Source organism: Strix uralensis, chromosome 16, assembly GCF_047716275.1.
Source record: "Strix uralensis isolate ZFMK-TIS-50842 chromosome 16, bStrUra1, whole genome shotgun sequence".
In the NCBI taxonomy this organism is placed as follows: Eukaryota; Metazoa; Chordata; class Aves; order Strigiformes; family Strigidae; genus Strix; species Strix uralensis.
In genome coordinates, this window is record NC_133987.1 from 4,567,856 (window position 1) to 4,577,804 (window position 9,949).

At 47.7% G+C, this 9,949-nt stretch overlaps 1 protein-coding gene across 6 annotated transcripts; it reads right to left on the minus strand.

The window, feature by feature from the left end:
• Nucleotides 1-112: 112 nt before the first annotated feature.
• On the minus strand, nucleotides 113-9,444 carry E4F1 (E4F transcription factor 1). 6 transcript variants are annotated; one of them, XM_074885589.1, is made up of 14 exons: nucleotides 9,282-9,444; nucleotides 8,688-8,839; nucleotides 8,452-8,548; nucleotides 7,846-8,051; nucleotides 7,509-7,629; nucleotides 7,096-7,248; nucleotides 6,599-6,765; nucleotides 5,828-6,052; nucleotides 5,421-5,526; nucleotides 4,687-4,904; nucleotides 4,125-4,323; nucleotides 2,772-2,932; nucleotides 1,891-1,953; nucleotides 113-1,229 (listed from the first exon to the last, which is right to left on the minus strand). In XM_074885589.1, exons 1-14 carry the CDS (start codon nucleotides 9,436-9,438, stop codon nucleotides 882-884), a joined length of 2,373 nt encoding a protein of 790 aa, XP_074741690.1. In that variant the 5' UTR covers nucleotides 9,439-9,444; the 3' UTR covers nucleotides 113-881. The 6 variants fall into 6 exon arrangements, with proteins under 6 accessions (XP_074741690.1, XP_074741688.1, XP_074741689.1 ...); XM_074885587.1 differs by having other exon boundaries at nucleotides 5,828-6,055; XM_074885588.1 differs by having other exon boundaries at nucleotides 8,452-8,551.
• Between the last annotated feature and the right edge of the window lie 505 nt (nucleotides 9,445-9,949).

Genomic DNA, 9,949 nt, shown 5'->3' on the forward strand with positions numbered 1-9,949 from the left:
TGACTCACCCAGCAATGAGGGTTTCTGAAGCACAGTGTTAAGTGGCCCTGTTCTGTTCTCTCTCCAGTTCTTCTGTTTGAGTGATAATAGAGCAGAAATTGGAAAAATATAGTTAAGAACTTTAAATAACTTTATTTTTTTAAAAATGTCTTTATTTACATGCCGAATCTGTACAATATGCAATTAAAAATCCATATATGGTTTTTAAAAAAAAAAAAAAAAAAATCATATACAATATGGCTTTACACACCAACAGACTAGCTCTCAGAGCAGCCTGCCTGGCATTGCAAGGGTACAACGATGCGTTTTTTCATAGACCAGTACGTAAGGCTACTTGTCCAGGATATAAAATAAAATAAAATACTGCAGTACCACGCCTTAGGAGGACTAAAGTAGTGAGGTTAAAGGCATGAAAGTTGTTGAGTGGTGGTGAATGCACACCAGAACTCCTTAGGTTTGGTTTTCTTGGTTTGTTTTAAATGCATATGATTAAAGTAGTCTCTTACGAGACCCTACGTATTTGCTTTCTGAATCCTTTTGAACACCAGAACGCTACTGTCCTGTGGTCAGAGGTAAATGCTTCGCAAAGGATCTTCCTTTATTTGAGGCAGCTGTACAGAATACTGAGACTGTCAAATAGGGCCTGTCAGTCACTTCCACGATATAACCATGCGGAGGTTTTTAACTACTGTTATTTCCATTTTAAACAGAGAACATCTCAGGGCTGTAACCATCCTGTTAAGCCACTTACCTACAGAAGCATTCTCTCCCTTGCTCTCTGAACGATTATAATGGCAAACTTAGGGCTGATCAAATTCCCCAAACTGGGGAAAAAGAGTAAGTTTTACATTTAACACCCGCCACTCGCTGCATGCTGTTCATTACACAATCACAGTCTGGACCTCCACCTCCCCCTCCTGGGAGGCAATCACAAACTCTCCTGCATGTTCCATTATCTCGATGTCCTCGGATGCCACCATCGTCACCGTCGCTTCTTCCGTCTCGATGCTCCCCTCCGTCGTCAGCACCGCCCCTTCGCCGATGGCGGAAGCCAGCGTCATGGCCACCTGCTCCGTCAGGCTCTCGGGGGTGGCGATGGTGATGGTGTCTGCAGCGTCTGTGCTTACTTCAGAGTTCTCTGCCACGGTGACGTTCTGTACAATGATCTGGTGACCAGAGTTTGCTTGATTTACTATTTGTTGCACGACTTTCATAATGTGGCTGTCAACCTACATTTAGAGAAAAGAGGCCACGTTATTTCTTGGTGTATTGTACTCTTAGAAGTACAGTTATCACCACAAACAGTGCAGGACAGTACAACAAGCAGCATTTCACTCCAGTTTCCTCCAGCTGTTCACCAAAGTGCTCATGGCCCTGAGAACAGCAAAATCCTAGAACATGCCACACCTCGAGTCGCTGGAGACGTTTTTCCAGCAGGGTCTTCCTACAGAAAGTCAAACTACTGTTTATAGAAAACTCTTAGGGATGCACGCCCAGACATTTACACTGACGGAACGCAGTTCAGGAGCCCTGCCAGCCCCTGACTTCGCAGAAACCGTTATTTCTAGCATCCAGGAGTGCCCTAAAAGGATCATTTCCCCGAGACTGAAGTGTTATTGTACAGTTCCGCTCAGCTGGCAGCTGGGCCCTCGTGTACGAAGCCGTGCGAGTCACCAGCCACCATCGCTGTGAGGGTCTGGGCTTAACAGAGCTCAGCCAAACCCAGTATGACCAGGATTATGTTTTCAGACAGAGAGGTCTGCAAAACTACAGAAGTAGGTAAACTAATTATTTGAAGTTGGGTTTATTTACGCTGACTTTCAGACACTAAAAGTGATTCGTTTCATCTACAGCAAGTCCCCAAAACAGTAGTTTATGTGGCTGCTTTACCTCATGTCTTGTCCCCTCTATTATTTCAGTAGCTTCACTGGTCTCCATGTCTTCAGTAGCAGTCTTGAAAGACAAAATATGATGATTCCCTTTTTAGATTATTACAAAAAAATCTTTTATTACCAGGATATAAGACACTAAGATCTTTTACAAAAGTCTTTCTGTTCCCCCCATGATGCAGTAGCTACTCTAAAGACAACTCCTCCTTGAAATTCCCTCCAAACCCCATTATCAAGAGCTACTTAAAAGTAATGCAGAGTGCTCACAACTAACGGAAAGAGAACATCCTCTCTCAGCAGGATTCAGCCAACTGGCAGATTTTTCTCCTATTGGAGAAAAACTGTGGCAGCACTAAAGGGGCTCAATAAATGAACTGTGTTATTCTGCACAGATGAGTACTGGCTCTTTGTCACGAAGGGGGAGAAAGCAAAATGCGTTAATTCATTGCTTTTGGCAGCCACAGCCAGTTAAAACAACAGAGATTATTTCAGACCAAGTAAGCTACATTGAAATACAGGAGAAGAGAGTAGGCACAAGTTGAGGGAAAGCTGAAGCAAGTTTGGGAGGACACAAAATCTGGTACAGCCAGAAGTTCTCAGTCTCAGCCTTCTGATGAACGACTGTCAGTCTTCTCTGCATTCTCATTTTCCTGCCTACGTTACATGCAGGACTTAGAAGGGTGGTGAAGTAAACTCCAGGTGCTCTCCTGACCAAGATTAATCCTCCTTATTCCTAGGGTCGTGCAGACAGGGGTAGCATTGGCTAGATCCTATTGTACCTTCTCCCAAAAGCCAAAATGAGGAACATGCACAACTGCAGTTTTTACTGACAAAATACAGTGCTAAGTTCAGAAGGAGGTGGCTGCTCACCCCACGCTTTACCTCAATGATGTATTCCTGAGTGTCTGCCACCACTGAAGAAAACTCAACCAAAACAGTGTGAGGATCTTCAGAAATGACTGTTGCAGCTAAGTTGTCAGCTGACTGACTTTCCTCAGACACCATCACTTCTTCCACCTCTTTCAAAGCAAGGAGGCAGCCACCTGAATGGTATTCCAAAAATGCCAGAAAAATAGTATTTTTCATAACCATCTTAAATATAGGAGTACCTGGAAAATACTACACAGGACAAACGAGACCCCTTTAACCCCTCTAACAAGTGGCCAACGGTCAGACAACAGTCATCCCACCATGACAGGCCAAGTAATGGCCTAGAAAAGGCCCACGTGACACCAGACCACAGAACTGAGCCTGGAGCAGAGCAACCATCCAGGGCAATTTCAAAAAACACACAAGATGCATAAAGCCAGACGGAATTTCAAAAGCCGTATGTGAAGAACATACAGTAAGATTACTTTCAGTAAGTCACGTATCTTTTCTGCTTATGTGTTACACTTCACTATCTACCTAGGAAACTTTTTTCCTCCAGTAAACTTGTATTTTCTTTACAATCTAATCACCATTACTACGCTGAAGAAGTTTGAAGATCCGTGCTTAGAAGCTAAAGGAACAGCAGGTCCAGTGCAACTAATCCTATCAAAAAAGATTATCTGGGAGAACGTAACTCTACATTTCCCTCCCAGAACAGCCACACTTTGTGCTTTTAGAGGATTTCATAAAACTCCAAAATTAGTACAAATTTAATGCCAAGAAAAAACAAGTGGCAAGTTTAACCATAACAATAGGTGCCACATCGTAAGTTTTACGGTTCTCTTGCCTCCTTCCTCAACACAGAAATCAAGCGTGCTCTGGCATTACTTTGTGAAAATGTTGATTTTCTCCCTCTTTGTGTATAGCCTTGGAACAGAACCACTTCACAGTTTGGGGCGGACTCTTGTACAGTTTAGGGTCTGTCTTCCCTGCTTAGGGCAGAGACCACTTAAGCCAGAGAGCCTGCAGCACTCCTGCAGTCAGATTCTTAATGCAAATTCTGCTTTGGTTATCTTTTCTCTTCATTTAGTCAATCTAGATTTTATATTGGAACTGTTTTATGGCTGTTCCTTCAGCATCATTTTTGGTCAGAAAGATCACAATAGAAATAATCATTAATGTAGGTGAAAAAAAATGTAACACATCTCCCAGTGCAACTGAGATGCAGATAAACAAGTGTCCTGGGATGAAGCTCGTTAGACCCACTCTGAAAAATCATTACCATTCAGCCAAAAAGCAGCTTGTCCAAACCCAATCCTAGAACCGCCCCCCTCACCCCAACGCAGACAAGCTCTCCCACCTCACCTTTGGTTTTTAAGTGCCTGTTGAGAGTGCCGTGCTCTGCAAAGCCTCGCCCACACTTGTAGCACTTAAAAGGCTTTTCCCCGGTGTGATGGCGGATGTGGCGGACCAGGGAGCCCTTTTCCCGGAAGCCCCGGCTGCAGTACTGACAGACGTAAGGCTTATCCTCTAAATGCGTCCGGAAATGAACTTGCTGGGCATTCTGTACGGAGAGAAAAGGGCAGCTAGAGGAAACGGCAAACTCAGGCAAGAAGGATTGTAGCTTCCAGGGTAGAAGTCAACATCTTTGAGGGCTTGTTCTCACGTAAGACATAATAAAGACTTGGTTTTATTATTATTATGTAATTTTTTCCACACAGGAAGGAACAGTTTCTTCACAAATGTGAAGGTTTTACGTCTGTCCCTCTTTTTTCCACTAAAACAAAAGCTCCTTCTGGAGCTTCAGATCACGTAAGAGGCAGGTGAGCTGGCATTTATTCTCTCAGGAGCAAAGCCTCCTAACTTCTCCCAAACCCTGGCTCTGGAAAGGAGAATCTGAAGGCAAACCTGTTGTGAGGGAGAATACCTTTGTCTTGTAGCGCTTGCCACACTTGGGACAGGAGTACGGCCGCTCATCAGAATGCACTCTTCGATGCCCCTTCACGTGTGCAATGGTCTTGTAGAGCTTGCCACACTCTCCGCAGCGGAAACGCCGTTCGTTCACGTGCACTTCTTGATGCTTTTTTAGCAGATAGCCCTTTGTGAACTCCTTGCCACACTCCTCACACTTAAAAGGCTTGTAATCTAGAGAGGGAGGGAGAACGCACGGTTGATACTTACTCCTGCTGGTTGTCCTGCATCTACTGCATGTTGTAATAAAATTCTTCCAAAAAAATAACCCAGGGAAGGAGGGAAATCGTACTTTCAACTGCGTGTATGGGCTTTGTCTCATTCATAAGTGAATTCTGCTCAAATGTTGCTCATACAGCCTTTGGTGCCCTTCAGGCAGCAGTTCCAGCCTATCAACCTGCGATGCCTCGCTAACCTATTTACTGGCCTCCACACAATTCTGCTTTCAAGGATACAGTGCAGGCCCTGAAACACAGAAACTTTTTTTTCCAAAATACACTTCTTTTACCCTCTATTCTAGAGCTCAACCAAAGTCATCCCTTTCATATCAGTGTGTTAAGCATCCGTTGATTTTGCGTGGCTAACGGCCACGTAAAGGCAAGGAATTTGGAACAAAGCAAGCTGTACTATGCTTAAGGTCACAGCAAGACACAGCGCATTTGGACAACAGCATAAGTGGTAGAACTTTACCTAAATGACCTTTGATGTGTGTTTCAAGGGAAGTAGCTTCACTGAAGGCTTCGTTACAGTGAGGGCAGATGTAACTTTTGTACCCATTTGTTCTTTCTGCATCCGTCTATTGGAAAGAAAATGGTACAACGTAAATATTTTTGTACTAGTGTGTACAGTAAGTATCACTAACCAAATTCCCAATTAAATACTCCAGCTTTGACAAGAAAGAGATCTGTATTGTTAACAGGAGAGAGCACACATGTGTGCTAACACTACACTTAAAGCATATGTGAAAAAAATACCACACAAAGACCCAGGCGCAGAGAGAGATGTGCTGAGGACAACATGCAGGGTGGTGAGGCTAACAGTGCTGTCCACAAGTGCAGGCAAGGAAAAATTAATCTGTTTATGGAATACAAACATACAGACTCCACTTGTTCCACTTCAATACACTGTTCCCCACACGGCTCCTCCTCTGCTTTCACCACTTCATTTTCTAGTTCTTCTGCGGCAGCTCCAGCAGGCTCATCTGGCTTCTGCATTTCCTCCACAGCGACTCTCTCTATCACAATACCTGAGTTCCTCATGGCCTGCCTCAGCAGATTCTCACTGTTCACTTCCCCCTCACAAGGCAGCTCCTCAGGATGCGGCTGCTGAAGGGATAAACAGTCCAGTAATTAGCACAGAAAATACAGAGTTAGCCCCTTTTTTTACGACAACGTTGCAACGACAGTCATTCTTTCTTGTCTAAGTTGTGATACAGTTGTCTAAGCTGTGATACAGGGTTAAGAGATCAACAAGGGAATGATCTTGGACAGCGGGGAGGAAGAGGAGGTGAATCTGTACTCTGAAAACACACAGTCCAAGGGATGATAAGCCTTTGCTCCTAGCACAGAGTCTCGGAGCCAGGAATGGTCAACAAAAACACCCTCTCACCTTCTGTATTGTGGTGGTGAACCCGCCGCATCCCCCTTTATTCTACACACAGGCTGCCAAGCTCAGCAGCAGCAGATGGCCACACAAGGCCAGAGTTTGCCTTCTGTGTTCTCAGATGAAAAAGAAGCTAATTAACCATTTACTTCCACCACACAGATTTATTCCCAGCCCCTAACACAATTCTGTTCACGAGGTGAAATACTTCAAAACACTTCTTTGCATAAAACACACAAAGGGTATTGAAGAGAAATGACACTCACGTCTTGGTCCAGGGATTTTGCATCTACAACAGGAAGTTCCTGCATTTGGACGTGAACTTCATGAAGAACGTTGCCTTTTGCATCTGTCACGAGATGAATGACAGGGGAGGTCTCGATGGATTCACTCGCTATCGATGAAACGGTGTCTGTGTTTGAACTGCAGGATCCTTCAAGAAAAGCAGCACAATGAATCACTTGGCGTACTGCCACCCCTCATCACCTGCTGGGCCCTACACAAGATGTATCTTAGGATACGAGGTGCCCATTAAAGCCATCTTTGAACCAGATTCTCCAACACTTCACAGCCAACGCCTGGCTACATGCGCTTCAGGTTAATAGTTTAGCTCAATAAATTACTTTTTTTCCTCTATAAAAAACATAAACTAAATACCACAGGAATATTTTTTTTTCATAACTGAGAAAGAATTTATAGTTCAGGTGCTGGGAGCATGCTTGGTCTCATCAGATTCAAAGCAGGCACTGACGGCATCACTGACCTGTCGGCAAATCATCTTTATTGACAACTATTTCTTTGTTCATGTTGAAGCGAATTTTTTCAGTGCAGGGTGTCAGAGATTTCAGGTGCCGAGTCAAAGCTCCCGATTCCCGGAAGCTTTTCCCACATTTCTTGCATTTGTAAGGTCTTTCATCTGGAAATGACAAGAACGAAAACAACGATATTAAACTAACCACTGCCAGCAATAGCTCGATGCAGCTTTCTACAGCGAGCTGCCTGTGCTCAGCCCAGAACCACACGCTGCCTCCCAGCACCCCAAACACCGGGGAGCTCAGCAGGCTCAGCTCAGCAGAAGACAGAAAACAGCAAGAACCTCCAGTGGAAGGTAAGCTGGATAACCACAGACAGCACACTGCAGCAACGAGGAACTCTTATTTTGGAGAACTGTCTTACCAGTGTGACGCCGATGGTGTCGAATCAGAGACCCTTTTGTCCTGAAGGAAGTTCCACAGAGTTTACATTCATAGTCCTTTCTGCTGCTGTGAGTGATCATGTGAGCTTTGAGGATGCTTGCCTACGGAAAGAATTTCATTTTAAAAGATGTTCCAAATGGTTAAGGATTTTACACGGCAACTGAAAAGAACAACAATGCTCCTTCTGAAAGCAGAACTTTCCTTCTGAAAGCGTAGCGTGCAGTAGAGAAGAGCATTGTTATCGAGTCTCGAGACATCTTAATTAACAGCTAGACTAAATAACTCACTAAGCCAAGCATGGTAGAAGTGATACTTACTGTTTTAAATGTCTTCTGGCATAATTCACATACATATCGCCCTTCCTTGTTAACCAGCAGCTTAACCTTTATCAGCTCTGTGGAAATATCCTGCTCCTGATCATCAGGATTGCCTTGCTCTTCACTAACTTCCCCATCAATGTGACCGTTTGGGTTTTCAAAAACGTGGTCTCCTGCAACAATGACTTCTTTGATGTGCCCACTACCTGGGGAAAGGATAGGAAGACAGTTATGTTCTTTACAGAAAAGAGCTTTAGACAGCTACATCAATTTACTGTTTCAGCAGTAGGAAGGAGAAACAGGTACTTTAAACCTGGAACATGGGTCTTTGCAAAGTTCTCATGATCGCAGCATAAATATTAAAACGGACACTTCTGGAATGGAATGTTAAATCCAATTTGTGTTAACGCGGACAGAATTGCAAAGCTGGCCTAGGGATGCCTCTCGCACACCTCTGAGGTAACGCTCAGGCCCAAGTCCCCGTGCTCAGTAACACCGAGGTGTCACGTACCCAAATACAACACAAATCCAATAGAATCGGACACCGGACGAGTAAACAAGTTCCTAACCCAGCAGGGGTATAAAGGCAAGCGTCTTGGAGCTCACCTACTATAGCAGATGCGTTGCTGATTTCCTCTGCTATTGAAGATGCTTCAACAACTATATGAGCAACAGTTATCGACTCCTCGACAGAAGGAACGACCTGCTGTGACAGATAACATTTTAGCAGAAAAGTTTTATTACCTTTAAAAACATTGTATTCTGTTCTCTCCCCTCCAACCCAACAGACCGTTGCATCCTAATTATTTTCAGCCACGGCTTGAGGAGAAACCTGCTGTCACCTTTTGTACTTCTTGGTTGAGGAGACCTGCTGATGCAGCAGCAAGAGCTTCTGGAGCTCGCTGGCAGACCTTTTGTAATTTGTGTTGCACAAATTCTTCCAAGGAGGTGAACTCCGACTGGCAGCGACCGCACTTATGCACGTCATCTTCATCTACAATTTAAAAGTCAGTCATCGGTTTGGGAAAATGCGGCACCTATTAACGAGCAGCGTTTACACCGAAAACTTTTGTTCTGTTTGTCCCGAGGAGCTCCTGAGCCCGGAGAGAAGGGACCGGGGGGCGGGGGGTTGCCGAAGGGTCCTTTCGCGGTTTCTAGAGCGGAGAGGGGCGATTCTCCCCCCCCCGGCCAGGCCCCGGGGCTCCGCTCTCGCAGCCCGGAGGAGGGACGGGGCGCAGAGACCCCGGGGCCAGCCGCCTCCCCGACCCCCGCTGACAGAACCGGCACAGCCAGGACCCCCCTCACCCCGCGCCGAGCGCCGCAAGGGCCGGTTCCCCCCGGCCGGGCCCCGTCATCCCCCCGCCCCAGGCCTCGCTTTCCCCTCGGCTCCGGCCGGGGCCCTGTCGCGGCGGCACCGCCCGCCCCGCGCCCGGTACCTTCCTCGCTGAAGGGCGCCGGGAGGCTGAGGAAGGCGGCGGGAGCGGCGGGCGGCGCGGCGGGGCCGGAGCCCGCCACCGCCGCCCCCTCCCGCTCCTCGGCCGCGGCTGCCGTAAGCCCCGCCGGCCCCGCGCTCGTTGCCATCGCGGCCTCCATGTCGCAACGAGCCGCACCGCCAAGATGGCGGCTTTACGGCTGTGTCGTCATAACAACGGGCCGCATGCCGCCCGACGGGCCGCCGCTGAGGGCTTCGGCGGGGAACGGAGCCGCGCGCGGCCGGGGCGGCGTCGCTGCCCGGTGCCCGGCCCCCGCGCCCCCCACCCCCTGGTGACCTCTGACCCCCGTGCCCAGGCAGACCGGAGCCTAACGAGTTACCTAACGAGCCCCCGGGGCGGCTGGATGGCCCAATGGGTCGCGGAGCGCCTGGGGTGACCGCGCGCTCCTGGCCAATGGCAGCGCGCGGGGGGGCGGGCCGGTGAGGCGGGCGGCCAATGAGAGTGGAGCGAGCCGGCCGCCATCGGTGGCTCTGTGCGGAAGGGCGGGAGAGGGCGCCGGGCGCCGGGTCCCGGCGGGGTGGGCGGGGCCGCCGCTGCCCAATGGGGACGCTGGCCGATCGCGGCGCGACCAATGGGGACGGCCGGGGGGCGGGCGCACGGCTGAGGAGCGG

Bases quoted from the DNA above. Each gene is read 5' to 3' on its own strand.
- E4F1 (XM_074885586.1), bottom strand. From the start codon at position 9,438: ATGGAGGCCGCGATGGCAACGAGCGCGGGGCCGGCGGGGCTTACGGCA. The intron at 7,249-7,508 runs GTAAGACAGTTC...TGTCATTTCCAG, and splicing joins ACACCATCGGCGTCACACTG to ATGAAAGACCTTACAAATGC. The intron at 6,056-6,598 runs GTGAGTGTCATT...TTATCCCTTCAG, and splicing joins CAAAATCCCTGGACCAAGAC to CAGCCGCATCCTGAGGAGCT.